At 37.8% G+C, this 21,365-nt stretch overlaps 1 protein-coding gene across 5 annotated transcripts in view; it reads right to left on the bottom strand.

Moving 5' to 3' along the window:
• The window catches only part of DCUN1D4 (defective in cullin neddylation 1 domain containing 4), a 66,521-nt gene that overhangs the window by 40,376 nt on the left and 4,780 nt on the right, over positions 1-21,365 (bottom strand). For 4 of the 5 annotated variants that reach the window (XM_006922492.2, XM_015597607.1, XM_025040268.1 and 1 more), the window contains exons 2-3: positions 5,908-5,978; positions 5,689-5,728 (exon numbers count right to left, since the gene is read on the bottom strand). In XM_006922492.2, the coding sequence (XP_006922554.2) occupies positions 5,689-5,728; positions 5,908-5,978 (111 nt within the window). Of the gene's footprint in view, positions 1-5,688; positions 5,729-5,907; positions 5,979-7,906; positions 8,032-21,365 lie in introns of all 5 variants that reach the window. The other variant, XM_015597608.2, reaches the window with a different exon arrangement.

The following is a 21,365-nucleotide window of genomic DNA, read 5'->3' as shown; positions in this document are numbered from 1 at the left end:
CCTATGATATAGGAACCTGTTAGCAATCTCACTTTTACAAATGAAGAAACTGAACCAGAGAAATTAGGTGACAGCTGGAAAGCAGTAGGTGAAGTGAAGGATCACACCCAGGCAGCCCAGCAGCAAAGCCCAAGCTCTCCGCCACTACTTACTGCTGCCTCTACTCAGCCATAACAGCAGAGGCTGAGAAGCAGAAAACTAAAGACGGAGCTCTTCAGGCAGAACCCTAGAACACATGATGACAGTGAAAAAAAAGTCTCAGGCTACATAAAAAAGCAATTTTTAATGCCAAGGAAAACTAAGTTTCCTTAAAATAATTTGCCAACATGAACCAAATCAACAAAATACAGAGACAGAACAGAACTCAAGGCTTGTTTGTCCCACACCCGCCACCCCAACATCACTCCAGACTCCTACCTCAGCAAGAGAAACAACTAGGGTTTTTAAGTGTACATGTTGGCTTGCTGTGCCTTTTTTGGTTCACCTGTGCATACACAGCATCTAATACAGTAAGATACATACACTGAGAATCCTACAGTAGACTCCCAATAAATATCTGTTAAATAAACGTGTTCCTAAAACATGTGTAAACCAAATTCTGCTAAAAAAAAAAAAAAAAAAAAATTCAGTATATTTCCAGATATTTAAAACACTTATGAAAAGATAATACAGCATCTCTTTAAATGTTTTTTTTCCATTTCTCAGTAGACTAAACACTTGACTTTAAGTTTCCTGGCAGGTAGGATTTTTTTTAAATACATATATCCTAGAATGTTTGCTTCTTAAAATAACTCTGTGATAAGTTGTTTTATAATAAAAATATCTCAGTTTAAATGAATGTTTTACAAATTTGTATTTATATAAATTTAGATTTACTGACTCAACTTATATAGCAATCTACTTCAACTGAATTTTATCTTTAAACTAAAAAAAAAATAGTAAGCAAAATACTACATAAATAAGAACGTTATAGAATGTTCATCTGCTTCAAAGAATAAGATGCTTTACCCCTTTAAAAGTATCTACTTAGATATAAACAATCTGACATTACAGGGACAGGCAAGATATTAAGGGAGATGTTTTAAATAACTATAGAGCACTTTTAAAGCTATCTTACCTTTACAAATCTGAGAGGTCTTATTACTACGCCAGGTAAGGAAAATGACCAATAAAGTTGAGCACCTGAAAGTGCCTAGGTCAACAGACACTTAATAAAAGAGACTGTCTAATGAACTTTAAGAAACCCACGAATTCATTTGAAATGATCAGAGCTACAAGCTTTCATTCTCTGACAATCATGCAAGGAAAAGCAGTGATAAAAATAATTTTAGGAAGCCATCTCAATCTCATAAGAAATGTTTGGCAGGAACACATAAAAGAGGAACAGCCATTTTATAATAATAAAGAAAAAGGAAAAGGAGGAGAATAATCTCAATTAGTAAACCCAAACTGTGATTCAGGCTCTTTAATATTATCTTGACTGATATTCTGGTATGCTAAATATTTCCATATTAGATGAACAGTGAGTGAAATCAAGCCTCCCAACTCTCCCATCATTAGCTCTTTCTTGATGCTGGGGTATCTACATGATTCTTAGGAAGGCAATAAAAATTGTTCATATTTTTCACTCAAGGGTTATGATTTGAGTTTAAATTTATTTTTGGTTCAGTGTTTAAAGAGAACAAATGAATTCTATTAATCAACTATATTTTCAAATAAATCAGGTAGTGAATGAATATAGCCATTCTTCCCACATTAAACAATTAGAAATACTGGCAACATTTTCCAACATATCTATCCTAATACTTGGTTCTGAAAAATCAATTTTAAAGAGCAACTGGAGTTTAACCTGGATCAGGCCAAACGCCCTTTACTGTCTATCCAGCTTGTCAGTTTGATGATAATTTAACAAAGCATGTTATCTCAATAAATGTTATCTAAGTAGGTATTCCACTGCCTCTATTTTTTCTTTTTCTTTTTCTTTTTTTAAATAATTTTGCACGTGGACCTCAAGTAAAAAAAGTCTTTTTAGGATTCATTTTTTGCAAGACACATAAAATTTTGTGCCCTATTTCTAGTCATCCCCAAATAAGAGAGCTATAAAATTAGAGTTTTTCCAAACTTTCCAAACTTAGTATAAATGCATATTCCAATACAAAAATCTCACTAATTTTTCATTTTAGCAAGTCTGTTGTATATAGTATAGTTTCACTTAATAACATTTTACATGGTACACTGTGCCACTGCAATACTTTTTATAGAGCCATTTCACCTCACTTTTCATTGAACAATGTAACAAAGATTTGAGTTGATAAATAGATTGTATTTTAAGATACCTTACCAGTACCTAATATTTCATTTCATTTTCTGGAACAGATCATTGAACTAGCTTGCTTGCTTGAGTAAAATTATTAGTGTCTAAATGCGCAAATTTTATACTACTATTTAAGGCACAGAATTTTTCCTTTCTTTTCTCTCTAAATGGCATTGACTTCTGACATCTATCATCTTCTTCCTGCATCAATTTTTGTCCTCTCTGACTTCTTTTACTCCCAGATTTTGGGCTACTTCTCCAATATTAATTCTCTCTGTGTCTGTCGGTCAGTTGGTCAGTCGGTCTCTCTCTTTCTCTCTCTCTCTCTTTTGATGGGAGAAGATTGAAAGCATCAAATAAAATTGTTAGAGGAGACAGAGCAGGAAGATACTGGCCTCTTTTTCACTTAGGTTTGAATCTTCTATATACAGTTGTTATAGATACTGCTCAGACTACGGCTGGGCCAAGAGATTAGAGCAGGCACTACAGAGATAACTTGCTCAGATTTCCAAACATTATAGATTTTATGTTGTTTAATTTTTAAAGTATAATCTGTCACTTATGGTAATCATAAGTGATGCTATAACTAGATGGAGAAATTTTAATGAAACAGACAAATCTAAAAAATTACTAATACTGATTGACATTAACTGGCACTTACAAGGAACCAGGCACTGAACCAACATGTCATATGCCAAATGTCAGACACATCCGCTGTCCCCAGGGGCAAAAAAAGAAGCATGAGGCCAAATACACTTTCCATTTTCATTTTCCTTAATTATAACTTACAGTTATTAAATTTCCACATTCAGATTAAATATTTAAATGTGAAATTACTATAGTAACAATACCCATTTTAATCCAAAGTTCAAAGTTAACTATAAAATATTTAAGATTCAGAACCTAGAGGTTTTATTACCTCAGCTAAGCAGAAGACAAACACAAAATTCAGTTTTATAAATCAAAACTACACTAACTCAAGTTTAAAAAAATCCCTCAAGCCTACAACATGTTGTTCCAGAATAGGAGAGAAACGTGCTTTGTTCCTTAACTATTAAAACTAGCCCTGAAAATTGTACTTCAGTATTATTAGTAATAGCTGAAAGTTAAATACACTTAAATGTATATCAGTAGAAACAATATATTCATGAATTGGGAAATTATGCATTCATTAAAAGATAAAATAAATGCTTTCTAAATGTTCTACTATGAAAAGATCTCCAAGATATACTGAATGACAAAAACAAGAGGCACATACAAATGTATACTTGTATTTGGGGAAAAAATTACATTATCATCATCATCATCATCATCATCATCATCATTTAAGAAACAAATATAAGAATATGAGCTACCTCTAGAGAATCAAATGTGGAATACTAGTGGGGGATGGGAGCGGAGGTAATAAAATGGGACAGAAATCTTCATTTTATACCTTTTCAACATTTGTTTTAAAACCATGTGCATATGCTGTTTTTTAAATTATTAAGGAAACTGCTTTTAACTGCCTTTGAACTGATCTATATTTACTGAAACAAAAAGATCCAGTGTAAGGACACTCTGTGGCATAGCCTTCTAGAACATTCCTGCATAGTCTGCCCACTTCTCTCACTCCTTCCCCTGGAAGCAAGTATCTGACCTAACTGGTGATGCAGGGAGAAGGGGCCCAGCCCCTCCTGAACTCTATTCCAGTCCCTTCTGAACTCCCTTCCTGATCATCCAGCCAACAGAAGCTCAAACCTTTGCACTGTCACTAGTGGGAGGTTAGAGGGAAGAGTGGGCGTGCTGGCCTGTGCTCACCTAGCGGTGGCAGTGATTAAATGTAAGCCTATCTAATTCAGGTAAAATACTGAAAAGTCTCTGCACTTTTGCTGCTCAACTAAGCTATGTTTTCCAACAAACCTGTTACTTCAATCTTCACCTTGTGTCCAATTTTCTATTTTTTTTTTTTCCAAACTGAACTTTATTTTCAGGGTGAAGACTTTAGTTCTGGTCTGTTTCTTTTCTATTTTCTAAACTTAATATAAATTTTTTTTTATTATTGAAAATTATTGGGGGGTGGTGAAATTGATCAACAAAATCCAATAAGTTTCAAGTGCACAATTCAACAGGATGTCGTATATACATTGCATTGTGTATTCACCACCCAAAGTTAGATTTCTTTCCATTACCACATATTTGACCCCTTTTACTCCATCTACCTCCCTCCTCCCTGCCTTCCTTCTGGTAACCACTAGTCCACTGTCCATGTCCATGAGTCTCTTGTGCCTAATTTTCAATTAATTCTGAACCAATTTGGAGGGAAGGAGAGGGGAAGGGAGGGGAGGGGAGGGGAGAGAGAGTTCTAAATCCCAACAACCTTAAAGATATACCATTACATGAAAAAATGATACTGCATAGTATATACAGTATGATCTCATTGAAGCTAAACAAAAAAACACTACCATAAAAATATACGCATGTATAAAAATGTTTGAAAGAACAAACATTAAACAGGGGGAAGGTTGGATTGGGAGACATGAAAGAATGTCACTTTTTACTCTTAAATTGACTTTTGTGCTATTCAAAATTCTCCGACAAGGATATATTCGTATATTATTGTGGTAATTCTCAAAAAATTTAAAAAATACTTTAATAATTTTTGCTGAAGTTTTATAATTATAGATCAAGTGCAAGTTTCTAAACTTTATGATAACCAATGGTTTAGAGAAGTGGTTCTCAAAGTGTGGTCTCCAGAACAACTGCATTAGCATTATCTGGGAGCTGGTTAGACATGCGAATACCCAGAGTTTCTGGAAATCAAAAACTCCGGCGGTAGAGCCTAGCAATCTGTTGTAACAAGCCCTTCCCAGGTGATGATAATGCTAGCGAAAGTTTGAAAAATTCAGGGCTAAAGAATCATTTATAATAATCGTTTCAATTTTCCCATTCATAAATCCTCAGGACCTGTACCACACATACACACACGCACACACACATACAAACACACACCCATATACCTATCGGATCATCTTTCATCTCAACTGAACAAACGTTAATGGAATACCTTTCAAATTGCATTACTACAATAACTTTTTAGTATAAATCAAATAGTTCAGTAGGGAAATAGTATCTTGAAACCAGTAGGGAGACTCCCCAGCTTCTTTAAAGAGATCAAAGTACTCTTTCCTAAAGCAGAGCCCCAGAATAGATTTCCTGCTGGGAAGGCATGGTAACATGGCTTCCTTCACGCACCCTGAAAAAATCTTCAACCAAGTAACAACTTGATTATGGAATGTATTACAATGTTGAGCAGTCTCAGCTAGTATTTTTCCCTCCTACCTTTACATTAGGAAATTTATTTAAGATTAAGCAGTGTTAGCATTTACAGATACCTGTTTGGTGATCGTCTTGGCCAACGTCTTCTGTTAGATTCTGCAAGAAATATGTTCATCATTACTGAGAAATCACATACCATACTGTAAGTTTTAAAAATAAACATTTTTATAAATAGCTGATATTTTAATATATATCCATATCTAAATTTTTACCAAATATGCTTAAAACAACTATTTTAAACAGTTGGTAGTTTTTTCTTTAAAAGATTGACTTACTAGCTTATTAAGGGTGTGGTAGATCTTATGAATATTTGCCAGTGTTGAGAGATGAGAATTCAGCTGAAAGTCTTTAAAAGAAAAAGGGGAAAATTCTGTCATTTATTTCCCATACTGCAAAGTCTATAAAAAAGTTCAGAAAATAAACAAATGTTTTGATACAATTGAATACTCTCTCCATTAATTTGGTACTTATTAAATAAAATATAACATGCAACTACTGACCTATCTCCTAGAAATAAAGTCTGAAAAAAGTTAAAATCTCAACCAAATGTTAAAGTTCATGAAATTTTCATGTGATTTGTAAGGTAAAACAAAAATACTTTAGTAGTTATAAAATCCTACCGCAGTGAATCTGAACTGAATAGCAAAATATCGATAATGTTAGCAAATTAAACAAGTCACACAAATAGAAGACAGATCTCAAATGAAACATGTTACTTTCTCTTTCCCAGAATTACTAGCAAAATATCCCCTCCAGAAATTAATAGAAAAGTATCTCAACCATTTGGCAGTTCTTACATATTTATTTTGTTGGCTCTTATACAACAGAATGAGCAAAAAAGGAATCTAAGCCCCTCCTCCTCCTATTAGTCAAACACAGACAAATCAAAGAATTACCCTGCAAGCTGAGTCTGGGCAGCTGAATCCTGTGATGGAGTCTAGTAACTAGTACTGCAATATCAAATGGGCCACAGAACCAGAAACACAGCAGCAGAAATCACTCATAGAGAAACATGTCCAAATCAAAGAATGTATCCACATTGAATCATGTCCCATAGTTGCAGAATTACATACTAAATCATATATATATAACAATTTAAGTTGCTCCATCTTAGAATCCTGTACAACATAAAACTATAAGTTAAACTGTTAGGCTTTTGAATCTCTAATTTCAAATGATTTTTATAAAGTATGCTTGCATACATAATAGGTTATGTAAAAATGAGTTAAAAGTCTGAATAATTTCATATTTGAATAAGCACCAATAGATGTATTTTCGTAAAACATCAGGATTTACATTAGTTGCTTTTCTTTACTATCTATCATAAAGGTTAGTAAAAGTTAGTTTTGAAAGTAACCTTGAAAAAGATACTGTATCTCTCCAAGTTATGCCATGCAGATAAAAAGAAAAAAAAAAAAAAAAAACTCCCTTCACTGGAATTTTTATTTGGGACATTCAGGAGATGCCAAGAACAGACCCAAAGAGCAGACACTACAAGTTATCTGTGCAGGGACACTGGACACTGGGCTGGCTGCTGCTCTGAATCTGGAAAACAAGCCATTCTCCCTGCCAGTATTTAGAAAGCTTTACTTTCTTTTCTAAATTGTGGCAGTAATCCAGTTCTCGGCTGGCCTACAGGGCAGAGGGACCAGCAGGCAGCAAAGCCCCTAACATTCACATTCCACTGTCAGGAGCAGCAGGCCATACGTTCACACACACGTGTACTGCCAAACACCTAACACTGCAGTCACAGCCATCAAGAATGGTCCAAAGAACCAGAGTTTTCGGCTGAGAGACAACCAGAGCAGAGCCTTAGGTTCTAAATGGGCCTTGAATATTAACAAATGTTAATTGTTTGGCATCTGAATGAGTTATCCATATTTAAGGTAAATGATGACATAATATGGAACAGAACCTCTTCCATATATATTAGTGTGTTGCACAGAAAAGTTTTTAAAAGCATTAGGGGTGTGTGAGTGTATGTATATGTGTGTACTTATGTTTGCAATTAATAAACCCATATAGAGATCTCTAAAGCTAGAAGCGACAGCCCTCTCCTGACCTGCAGGAGTAAATGGGAAGTTTGACCATACACCAACGCCCCCCCCCCTCACATCTACTACTGAGCCACAACGCTCCCTTTTCGTACTCTCTCAATTAAAAAAAAAAAAAAAGACAAATGATACATTCCAGTATCATTTTGAAATTAAATCCTTAGTTAAACTCCAAGACCCCCCAAAAAAACAAAAACAAAAACAAAAACAGAAAACTTACGGGTCTTGATTCTTTTTTCACTGAGGCTTCACAGGAAGGAGAGAAAGGGGCTTGCCAAAGGTCAAGCAAAGTGGTTTCCAGGCCCCCCCTGCCACACTTTTCTCACCACCCTGATGTCACTTCAACTGTCAAAATTCACATAAAAGAATCTAAAATTGCTAAATTCTTCTACACACACACACACACACACACACAGTTCCTGCACAAATACCACTGTACTTTATTTCCTCTCTCTGGAGTCTGACAGCTGGTTTGAATCTCAGGTTTACCAGTTATTTAACCTAAATTTCAATGCCCTCATCTGTAAAATGCGATTACAATGCCTAGATATGGCAGACATCCGTTACAATGCCTGGACCATAATACATGCTTACTAAAAGATATCAACTATCACTATATTCGCACCACACATGGTCTTCTAAAATGGTCTCTAATTTTGGTATGTCCAAGTCAAGCCCCACCTCAGAAACCCCCAAATTGGCACTCCCTCTGATAGAGGCACATGGCCTGATACATCTCCGAAGCCTATGATGACATTGCCATATTCATCCACCACCGACTGCTATACACAATAATGGTCAAAGATAATCTCTACATAGTAGAAAAATGATACAGCAGCATTAAAGACCACATTCTATACATAAAGTTTCACTTTACAGGCAATAAGAGTAATGAGATTTATTTCATGAATCACATATATCAGCAATTCTCTATTTCCACATCAAATGTCTACTACCCTCACCACCTCATCATCACTTCACACACCCTCAAAAAAAGTAAGAAAAAAAGGAATCAGCAACATGAATGATTTTTCTTAAGTTACACTAAGGTAAGGAGCAGCTAAGAAGAATTCAAGGAAAAGAGACAAAAATGTCATTAAAAGATAAATCCACAAAGGTTAACAGATATTAAATTTATGATTCATCTATTCAGTGCTCAGGGCAAGTAACAGCCCTTAAAATCTAAAACAGGTTTCACATCCTTAAGGAACAGATGTTAAGGGTAAAGATCAAATGCTTTACAGAGAACATATTTAGGAATATAGTATCTAACTGATTCATAAAAATCTCCTTTGGCTCATATTTCAATTCTGAAGGATAAATGCTAGGTTAAGTCAACTTTATTCCATGATCAAATGGCTCTCTACAGTAAAGCAGTGACTGGGTTTGACTCTCCTGTGTGCCATGCAAACCCTACGTTCTGTATTAAAAGCAACAAATGGCTCTGTATAAAGGCACAGACTGCTTGATAAATAGCTTGCTTAAATAATCTTCTGGGTATTCTTAAAACTACCAACAAAAGCTGACTGGGCAGGAAGTTTCTGGGTTCTTCTTTTTGTTTTGTAACCACCATTTGCTGTAACCTATATAATATAAAAGAAAAAAATGAATGGTCAAGGTCCATTCCCTTAAACTACCTTAGGTATAGAGCCCCATAATACAGACAGATACAAATATTTAGAATGAAAAACAATTATGGGTAAATTCAGACTATGACCGTAATCCAAAAGAATCAAAATTAACAGTCTTATAGTAGTTTACTTCATAAGAGGATCAGAAACAATTTAAATGTATAAAAATATAAACCTTTCCTTTATACCACAGTCACTTGTAAAATACAGATGTGAGGTCATCTCAATTATAATAGCAACAAAAAAGCAATAATACATGTAGGAATAAACCTAAATATGCAACATTCAAATGAAGAAACAATAAAAGCTAACTGAAAAACATAAATGTAGAGATATTATCTTCCTGAAATGGAATGACCCAATATTGTAAAGCCATCACTTCTCTCTTTACTAAACTACAAATTAAATGTAACAATCAAATTCCTATTTTTGACCCCCAGTATCCCACCCCAAAAAAGAGGTGGGGAAAAGGAGGGAGTAAGACAAACTTGGCAGATTGGTTCTCAAGTTCATCTGAAAGAACGAACATGCTAGACTTGCCAAGAAATTTTTTAAAAAGAATGAGGAAGAACTTGCCCTATCAGATATCAATACACAGTATAAAGTAGAGGTTGGTAAACTCTCTGTAGAGAGCCAGATCAAACATTTTAGGCTTTGTGGGCCATATGATCTCTGTTGCAACAGCGCTGCCATTGTAGCTGAAAAGCAGCCATAAACAATACATAAACAAATGAGTGTGACTGTGTTCCAATAAAACTTTATTTATTAAAAAAATTAGGTGGGGAGCCAGATTTAGCCTGTGGGCTATAGTTTGCCAATGCCTAATATAAAGATACATTAGTCCCCCTTATCCATGGTTTTGCTTTCTGTGGTTTCGGTTGACCGTGGTCAACCATGTTCTGAAAATACTAAATGGAAAATTCCAGAAATAAACAATAAATAAGTTTTAAATTGTGTGCTGTTCTGAACTGCATGAGGAAATCTCATGCCCACCTAGAATGTGAATCATCCCTTTGTCCAGCATATACGCTCCCCGTCCATTATTCACTTAGTAGCACTGTTATCAGATCAAGTACAAGGTATCACAGTGCTTATATTCAAGTACCCCTTATTTTACTTAATAATGGCCCCAAAGTACAAGAGTAGTGATGCTGGCACTTTGGATATGCCAAATAAAAGTTGTAAAGTGCTTCCTTTAAGTGAAAAGGTTGTATGCCTAGGAAAAAACACAGTATATACAGGGCTCGGTGCTACCTACACCCATGAGGGTCTTGGAATATATCTTCCACAGATGACAGGGGAGTACTGTATAGTAACTACAACAGTATGGTACGTGTGCAAGAAGACAAATCAATGGAAGATTCAATAAACAAGTATGTATGCAATTATGTTCGTATGTATGTATTAACATATATATAATCAGCATATATAACAAAATTGCATTTCAAATCAATGGGGAAGAGATAATTATTCAGTAAATACAGGGGTAACTAGCTAGCATGTAAACAAATTAAAATTAGTTCCATCTTCACACAAAAATTACAGAGGGAGGAGGGAGGCATGCAAAGCAAAAGAAAGCCTTTATCATGAACTCAGGGGCCTGCACACTCTGCCTCTACCCATCTATCCAATCTCATCTCCTACTCATCTTCGCCTCGCTCACTCTTCTCAGTCACAGTGAACTTCCTGCTGTTCTGTGACTACTCCAAGCATGCTCCTACCTCAGGGCCTTTGCACATGCTATTCCCTTTGCCATGAGCCCTATTCCCTCTAATAACAACATGGCTAGCTCTCATACTTCATCATATCCCTACTACCTGGCACATACTAGGTGCTCAAGTAATATTCAATGGATAAGTGAATGCAGATACAGAGGCACTAAAACCTAAATTTAGTATGTTCAGGCCATTTCAGTGCATCCACTCCATTAGATCTTCGAATATGAGAAGCAGTATGGTAATAGTCGGAAACTCAAAGAGAAGGCAAAGGTTCAAAAATGAAGGCTGAATCCTGCTTCAGAGTTTACATTTAAACTCCTAAGGACTTCTATTTCCAACTGGACCTCCAGTTTGCAAATGTAACAGATAAACATGGCACATTCAAGCAGCATCAATTCTACTCAATGGTAATACATCCTCAAGAGTTTTACATGAAAACAAAAACAGAATTATGGCATAAAACGTTAAAGAAATTTTACCACACTAAGCTAGGCTCCCAGGGCCCTGAGGGTGCCTAATTCACTGAACCTCTGCCATAGCAAAAGGATGGGAGAAGTCTGAGAAGCACTGCTCTGAGTCTGGGTGCCACACAAGTTGTTTAAATTGGGAGTTTTTTTAGGACGATAACCCTGTGGCAAATGTGTGGCATAGATGATGGGTGGACTGGATTTAGAATGGCCTGTCACAAAGACTACTTGAAGTGACTGAGGTGCGAAATGATTAAACTAGACAGTAGCAGTAAAAATGATGAAGAAAAATTCTGAGTACAGTGGGATTGCAGAATATCCACATTTAACACGCACAAATTCAACTTTATTCACTTGGCAAAAAATAAAGGGGGGGGGGAGGCGGTGGTAATTTTCAGTTGTCCCAGTAACTGCCTTCCCTTCTACTTAACGAACAAAAGATAGGCAACATGAATCCCGTGGTCATTCAGTTTCCACGTGCCAATCACATTTTGTGCATCTCACAACACCGTATGAGTCTAGCATTTAAAGATGTACTTCTCATAAACCTGGTCCCTAAACATAAGCCAGCGGCTTCTACTGATGCTCAGATGAAGCGTCAGCGAAAGAATCGGCCGTGCTGGATTTATCTGAGACAATCTCCAACCAAGCACCTTCTGAAAGTATTTCCAGTGTTATTTTTAATATGGGTGGTTGTCACCTTACATATGGACTTTAAAACTAACTTCTTTATAAAACGTGACTGTACAATAAGGAAAAACCACTAAGACTCAATTGAGAGATGAGAGGGAGCCGCTGTGTTGCATGTCTTTTTGTTCACTTCTCCTCATTTTATTAACTCAAGGCAGGTCAGATCTTAGCTGTGGCCAAACTGGGAGTAAGTCACATCTTCTAATTCCCAGCCCAAAGCCCATTCCTCCATTCTAGCTTATTTCTAATCAGAGCAAACACTAATTTATCTCCGCGATCCATAAAAGGAAAAAAGCAATAGCATTTCCCACCCAAAACAGTCAATAATCAAGCATACAAACTTAGAGTAATATTTTTTTTAAGTTACTAAAACTGGCCAAATCTGAAACAATCTTCTGTCTTTTTCTTTTTTTAAGAGAAAAGATGTGCTGAGAAAATACCAGCAGTAACACCAAAGTTATTTCTGTTTCAAGTATGCTTCTTTCTTCTGGTTACTAAAGAGTCACAAAAGTATTTTATTATTAGCTAAACTCCAGTTGGCCAATCAGTGAGCAATGCTCTCAAGTATAAAAGTCTCTAACACAGCACCATACACAGGTATGTACCTAATAACTGCTTTTTGATGACAACAAAAACAATTAAACCAGTAAAGCCAGGGGCCACATGGGACACTGGGACAATGACAGAATAATTACCATGTCATTACCAAAAAAGTAAAACAGAACTGGACAAAATTAAAGGTTATCAAAATCAGCACTCATCCTAATGGTTTCTGGGACGGAACAAGAGCATGATTTAGCAGAGCATGGTTAGGCCTCTCTAACTGGGATGTAACATGGAATGCTTATGGGTTCCCTGACTCATGAGTTACATGGCCCATTCTCCTGAAATGTCAATATTACTCAGTGATATGGAAAAAGAAAAAAATTTGATGTTAAGGGTGTAGTCTAGATGAGAGTCATCGTTTAGGTTTGCCTCGTCTTCTTCCTCCCAGAAACAGAAGGCTTCTTTCCTGTGGGTTTTAGACAGACTAAGATGAAAATAGCAATAATTTCGAGGGACCCTCATCAACCTGCCTTGAAGGCCCTTTGATTTTGATCACTGAGATTTTGGATTTATTACTGCAGCATAAAAGAAAAGAATCCAAGTCTTCGACAAGTCCTCACAAAGCCCTACATGACCTAAGTTATCTGACCTAACTCATCTCATACCATTATCCTTGCTCACTCCATTCCAGCCGCACACTTCCTTCAATACTCAGTGAATTTCTACCTCAGAGCCTTTGCATTTAATATGCCCTCTGCCTCTACAACCAACCTCTGATGTTCACAAGGGCTGACAGGTTACTTTGTTGACATATCTACTCAAATGTCACCTCGTCATTGAAGTTTCCCCAACTTTCCTATCCAAAGCAGCACCTCCACCCCTCAGCGGATTTAGATTACTGCATAGCACTTGTCACTTTCTGATACTTTTTAACAGCTTTATTGAGCTATAGTTCACAAACCATAAAACTCACCCATTTAAAGTGCACAAGTCGATGGTTTTTAGTGTGCTCCCAGAGTTGTGCAACCATCACCACGATCTAATTTTAAAACATTTTTATTACCCCATTAGCAGTCACTCTCCATTTCTCCTCTCACTCCTTCAGCCCTAGGCCACCATCAGTCTACTTTCTGTGCAATGGAATCATACAATATGAGGTCTTTTGTGACGACATTATATTTTATATATATTTAGCCTATGTCACTCTCCCTAGAGCCCAAGCTCCATGAAGACATGGACTTTCTTTTACTTTGTTCCCCCACTGTATCCCAATACACAGAATAGCAAAAGCCTAGCATATAATATGTACCAATAAACAGGGGAATGCTTTAAAAATATGTAGTCACTGAGTTTAGCACTGTGGAGGTTACTCTGTGATGACGAACATTTTGAAGCCAGCACTGAGACCAGAAGGAAGTGGGTTGAAGGTCGAACAGACTATGTCAAACATAAAATACATGTTCCAGAAGTTTGACTATGAAAGGGAGACTAGAAACGCACATGGGATTGAGGGAGTGCTGATTTGGGTCTATGACAGCAAGACTAGGGGATGTTTAAAATGTCGGTTAGATTTGCTTAGTATCCTGGAAGGTTACCATAGCCAGAGAGTAAAGAGCAGGACAGGTCACAAGTCATTGTAGATCTATATATAAGCTCAAACATGTGATTTAAAAAAAAAAAAAAAAAAAAGTACAAAATGAAATTTTGAGTAAAAAAGATTAAAAATGAGTTCTACCTCAAAATGACTTGGAATATGAAATCTACCACAAAGTAAAGCCTATTTTTCTTTGACACTATAAAAAAGTAGTGTGCTACATGATCTACAATACTAATTTACACTTTTGCATACCAATTGACAGCCATTTAGCTATATGGGATGGCACAGGTATACGTCTCATAGGTAGAAACAAATATATATTCACGTTCGAGGCCAAATTTTTAAAACACAAAGATTTGAAATGAGTTTTCCATATCGCAAAACTAGAAAAACCCAAAAGCTGGGTTTGTAGGTGAGCTTCATTCTACATGCCCTTCATTGCTAGAAGCAGAAATTTCTTTATCTACAAAATGGATAATAATAGTGTCATCCTCATAAGGATACCACGAGGATTAAATGAGTTGCTGCTGCAATGCGCTTTGAACAGTACCTGGGACACAGTAAGTATATCTGAGTGTTGGCTATGATGCCACATGCTGAACAGGAATGGTCTGTGCTACCCGCCCAGTGCAGGGCCCAGGGAAGAGTTGCTGCGGCTCTTGAGCCATCTCCACCACAGCCCAAACCAAAGCCAGCACACTAATTAAGCTACTTAAAAATAATACAGTGACTACACATCAGAATCACCCAGGGTACTTGAAAAAATGCCAGTGCCAGAGCCCCAATCCAGATCAGTGAAATAAAAATGGGAGTGGAGAGTGTTCATCGTTTCTCAAGCAGCCCAGGTGATTCTAATGTGCAACCAGAGAGGAGAGTTTGGTCCCCATCCTCAACTCAACCCCCAACCTGCTGGCAGCCAATCCATTCCTGCAACAACCTCAGCACAAAACAGACAGGAATCCAACTCATTCACAAGTATCCTATCAGCATGTGGCAAAAAGAACAAGACCCAGGGAAAAGATTACAAAGCTGAAAAGCCAAGGGATAATCTAAAGAAACAAAATAGCAGTGACAAGGGTGTTAACTTCATTCTCATCTAAAAACATTTGCTATTTATAAGGCACAAAGCTAAAAAGGTGAACATGGAACGGGGAAAACCACTAAGGGGTAGAAAGCAGGTCATTGTAGGTGACTCAGCATTTTCACTGAACACAAGATCCAAAGTTAAAGCCATCCAAGCACACCACTGCTGGCTTTTTCCTCCTAACTCTCACAGGACCCATAAAAGAGGCTGGGAGGAGAAACTATCCGCCCTAGAGAGGCAGTGTGCCACCTAGCACCCGCCATCCACCGCAAAGCATGTGCCTGCGGGAACCATCTCAAAGGAGTTGGCCACTTCAGGACACCGGGTCTGGCTGCACTCCAAATGTGACAAGGTACAAAGGGCCCTAGATTCATTTCTTTAATCCCACCCTCCCCACTGAAGAACACAGACACACTCAGTAGTTCAGAGTAAAAATCATCCTTTAACCTTGCTAATGTTACAAGAGCCCAAATTTAGGCTAAAGAGTACATCTGTGGCAGCAGAAAGCCCTGGGTTAGAGTCCCAGCTCTGCGGTGTCCTAGCTGAGCGACCCTGTCCCTAACCCAACCTCACGGTGCCACAGTGTCCTCATCTGTACAGCAGAATAACAGGACCCTTTCACAAGGCTATTGTGAGGATTAAATGACATGGTACAAGCCAAGCACTGAGCACAGTGCTGGCTTATTACTATGCACTAATAAAGGTTCATTATGTTAATCCCTATTATTATCAGAACATGGAAGAACCTAAGGCAGACTGAACCTAAAAGATCAAAAAGTAAAGACAGGGCAGAAGGGATGACAAGGTGATGGGTCTTTAAAACTCTGACTTCAATAGCCAGTTGCCTGGACTTGACTGTACAACTATCCTTCTCAGCTCCACATTTAATAAAAAAAAGTAATCTGTGGTCTAATTAGAGGCATCTGTAGAAAAAAGATCTTAAAAGAGAAAAAGACTTAAATTCACCCTCAACTATAGAAAAAGAAGAAAATTTCAAAGATGTTACCCAAAAACTACATTAGTAGTTTCTGCAATGTTTTAGATACCTCCTTATATTTTCAAAATAAGTGTTTAAAAAATATTCAATACACATGATTATTTACAATAAAATCTAAGAATAAAAATGACTATTTTATCAGTGAGTTAAAAAAAAGTATGGAGATACTTTTTTCCCCCACAATCAGTTGTCCACTTAGAATCCATTTTTAAATGCCTACCGTTATTACCAGTAAAATGGCGGAAATGAGAAGAAGAATGGGAAAGAAGGAATTCATACTAGACCCTGATCCTGTTGGGACCTATTCCAAGAACAGAACCAAAAGCAAAATGGAGATAATCGTAACAAATGGCTCTGCCATCATCATTCATAGGCCAGTGACAAAATATGGAATTCCATGATGTCTGCAGGGTTACCACAAAGATTGAATGAAAAACACAAATAAAATGAGTGTTACTTCACTGGCAGTGGTGGGGCACCAGCACCCTGGAGTCAGAACGCCTGAGTTAGAATTTCAGTGCAGCACTTACAAGCTGTGTGACCCTGAAGAAAGTTAACCTTTCTTCACCTCAGCTTCCTCATCTGTAAAATGGGGAAAACAACAGTACACAACCTACTCCAGAGGGCTGCTGGGAGGATTAAATGAGCTAATCGGGCAAAGCAGTTGAGCAGCCTAAAGATAATCCCTCTATGTTTCAGTCCCTCCCCATTCCCTTTTGTTCCTCCTCTCTCCCTGCACCCACCTTCTGACTTCCCCCTTTCCTTCTCTCACTTCCCGATGCCTCTTTTCAGCCCTCCTTCCTGCAGCTCCTGACCACCCCTGAGCCACCTCTCCCCTTCTTCACTTCGCAACCCAAACTGCCATATGCTGCCACAGTCCTTAGTACTCTCACCTATGCTGCTTTCTCTGCTTGGACAGCACCCTCTCACCTCACCCCCCACCAGGTGCACACAGATCCTCTTCTTCACATATAAAACTTCAAAAGCTAAACCCACTTGACGATTGCTAATCCTTCCCTGAAGTCTAATTTTAATGAATCCCTATTTATTCCCAAAGCATCCTGGGCATCCATCTAACCCAGAAGCCACAGCCCCATACGTCAACTGTCCATTACTTCTTTGCCTCCACCACTTGACTCTCTAGAAAGAAGCTCCTTAAATATAGCGACTCCAGCTCAGTCATGCTTGTTACAGCAGAGCCTGGCAACACGAAAAACCTCATTTGTTTGGTGAATGGCTGAGTGAGGGAATGCCTCACTCACTTGGTGGTTCTTAGAACCTCTCTTCTTCTCCAGGCTCTCTTTTTAAAGCAGGGGGTCCCCACCCTCCGGGCCACGGACCTCTACTGGTCTATGGCCTTTAGGAACTGGGCCGCACGGCAGGAGGTGAGCAGGGGGCAAGCGAGCAAAGCTTCATCTGTATTTGCAGCTGCTCCCCAGCACTAGCATCGCCGCTTCAGCTCCACCTCAGATCATCGGGCATTAGATTCTCATAGGATCACCGGTCCCTGGTGCCAAAAAAGGTTGGGGACTGCTGTTAAAGTCTAAAGAGGAGACTGTCATTATAATCATTAGCAACAAAAACAGCAGAGTGCCCAGCACTTCTCTAATCACTTAATGTGTTTTTTTCTCCCTTAATCTTTGAGATCACTTTTGATCTTGCCTCCTACTTACTCCTCAGACCAATCCCCAACTCCCCTGGAAGCACACTGGCCTCCCTGCTGTTCCTCAAACACAGGCCTGCTCCCCCCACTCGGAGCCTATGCTTGTATCTGTGTTCCCTCTGCCTGGAACGCCCCCTCACCTCCATCAGGCCTTAACTTAAAACCACCTTAGTGAGGCCTCCCTTGACCATGCTATTTAAAATTACAACATCCTCCACTCCATCTCCCCTCCTCCCACACTTACAGGAGCACCTGTGCTCTTCCCCTTCCTTATCTTTCTCTACAGAACTTATCACCATTTGATATACTACATGATTTACCTGTTTATTATTTGCCTCCTCCCCTACACCAGAATGAAAACGTCATGAAGATGAAGAACATGACCTGGTGTTACAGTAGGTGCTCAATAAACACTTGTCGACTGAATAACTCCATACCTGGCAGTAGATATTTCTTATACATGAGGACTCTGAAGTCCACACAGAGTAGTTGATATACTTACCCACAATCACACGGCTAATAGATGGCAGAGCAAGGATATGAACCCGGACATTTTGATTCTAGGACCCGCACTTAACTATGTTTTCCTGCTCCCATTCTGACCCAGATAACAATTAAAAGACATCATCACCTTCACGGAGAAATCCTAGCATTGTATGTCTTCGGGCCACAGAGAAGGAAGAAAAGCCATCCACTGAAAAACCTTTCAAGAGAACAAGTCATCGTCTAACTCTAGACAGTTTCATGTGTAAAGCATTAATTTTCAGATTTATAATTTATATAGCACTGATAGCTTTTCTTTGGATTTAATAGTTGAGTAAAAAAAGAGAAAAAGGAAGATTTATCACACCATCTTAGATTGTAATAACCCATGAGCAGCAGAATAACAAATTATCAACTATGGAGGACTAAGATTACATATATTAAAAGCTAAAATTGTAGCGGGAGGTAGAGAAGTATAGACTACAAGGGGGCACAGGGAACTTTTATGGGTAATGAAAATGTTCTCTGTCTTAATTTTGGTAGTGGTTACACCAGTACAGATATTTATCAAAATTCATCAAACTGTAAACTTAAAAATGGTCCAATTTTATAGCCATGTAAATTATACTCAATAAGGTTGACTAAAAAGCAATTATAATTATCAGATATGAATTCTGGCTAAACAAATATTCCACCAAAAGTAATATTTAATTAAATAAAATTATTTTATTTAATAAAATAATAATAATAATATTCCTATAGCTAATATCCCCAAGTCAAATCTAAAAAGATGCACAAGAAGTAATGCATTAGATCCTGGACACACCTCTTGATTGACTGATTTAGAGACAAAAAGGTAATTAGAGAAAGACAGCAATAAAGAGCTCCATATGATGCGGTCCGGTGGGATGGCTGATGTGTGGCTCAGAGTCCTGCCTGACCACCAGCAAAAGCGGCCCCCGCAACAGTCATCTCTGTGTAACCTTGAGCCAGGACTCTTGGACTCTAAACAGAGTCCAACCAGGGTTGAAAGGCAGATCACTGCTCTTATCCACAGGGCCTCTGTCAGGAGTTGAGCAGTGGCAGGTTTGGATGTTGCATTTGTTAGAAATTTTAGTTGTGAGTATTAGAAAACCAGCTAGCTAATTTAAACAGAAGAGTGATTTGTTTTTAAAGGCTATTGGATAGTTCACAGAATCTCTAGGAAATTCAGAAAACCAAGCACATCAGTTATAGAACCAAAACAATGCGTAAGGACACGCAGCTGAGTGCAGCATCCACACAGCCAGGACCTGCTGGGCCACTGGAACCGCAGCCTCTACTAACTCTTGAAATAGAAACAGCGCAGTTGCCACCTCTGTCCATCCTCTCCAAAAGGCCTGCAGGCACTCGCTGCTTCTTCCCATCACTTGCCTCCAGCTTCAGTTTCACATTCCGGGGTGGGTGTGTCTGAGCAACTCTGCCTGCTAAGGTAAGGATTCAGAGGAATCAGGTCCCTGCTCACCACAGACACAAATGGATGACACACAGTTTTTGCAAATACTAATGATATAAGCCAGCAAGTAATGAAAAGGGTTTCAAAAAAATATTCACAAGAAAAAAATCCTCAAACATGGAACTAAAAAGAAACACACCCAGAGGTAATGCTATTTGGGAAGGGTGGGGTCTTTTTCATGTTATTTAGTGTTTTACCCAGTATGCGAGTTTCCAAAAACTATAAGCCTACATTCATAGACTGAAAATAACTCATTAACAGCATTTTCTAACTAAAAGAAAAACAATTCAAATCTGAAGTAGCAGATATGGACATGATACAAAAAATATCCTTAGAGCTGAAATAGTCATGCAGTAATTGCTAAAATATATGCTTCTATTTAAACTGTCACATTTCAGTAACTTCTTCTACTTAAAACATAAGCCACAAATTATAACCTCTTTTACAGCCACAAATATTTTTAAATGTATGTTCTGCTTAAAGGAATACTTCTCAAGAGGTACTTCTAACCTGAATCCCAGAATAAGAAAAAAGAAGAGCAAGTTATGAAAAGCTATTAACACTAATTCAAGCTGACCAACTATAAAAAGATATCAGCATTAATGTCAGATTCTCAGAAAATTCACCTCCAACTAACAAAATTTACTGTCTAAATGAAAAAAGCCTTTCATCTATCTCAATGTATTGTTCATATTCAGAAGTAAAACCTCAGGACCAGAATTGGTTATAAAACAAAGAGTTGGGCCCCCTTTATATGTTAGACCTGTTGAGCCCTGCCATAGCTTTCTCCATACAGGACTGTTACACACCAAACCTGAAATGGACATGTGCCCTTTCACACTGAGACTCCCTGTTCCTCAGTACATCATTAGCATCTTACTCTATTTGAGAATTTCTCCATGCCACAAACATTCTTCAAAAGTGATATATGCATGTGTTTTAAAAGATTTAAATTGGTTTGCATATGGCTGACTTTGTCAAAAAGGCAGAAAATGAGTAAGTGATAGTTTGCATTCCCCAAAGAAAAATCTAAAGACTTTTCTGAAGGACAACTCAGAAGCATGCTGAATAGCAGGAGGAAGAATTAAAATTTTCCAGGTAATTCACAAACTATTCAAGAATTGACCTATTAAGTTCAATTCAACGTATATATGAGGACCTAAGCATCATGCTGGACAATAAAGTGGATACTAAGACATAGTCCCAGATCTCAAGGGGGTAATAATCTAACTGGGGAGGAGACTAGCAGTAAACAAGCAAGTAAACAAGCAGCTATTGTTATACAAAAAAAACAGACTAGAAGTAAAC

This window comes from Pteropus alecto, unplaced genomic scaffold (genome assembly GCF_000325575.1).
Source record: "Pteropus alecto unplaced genomic scaffold, ASM32557v1 scaffold57, whole genome shotgun sequence".
NCBI lineage: Eukaryota > Metazoa > Chordata > Mammalia > Chiroptera > Pteropodidae > Pteropus > Pteropus alecto.
This window is presented reverse-complemented; position numbering and strand designations above follow the sequence as displayed.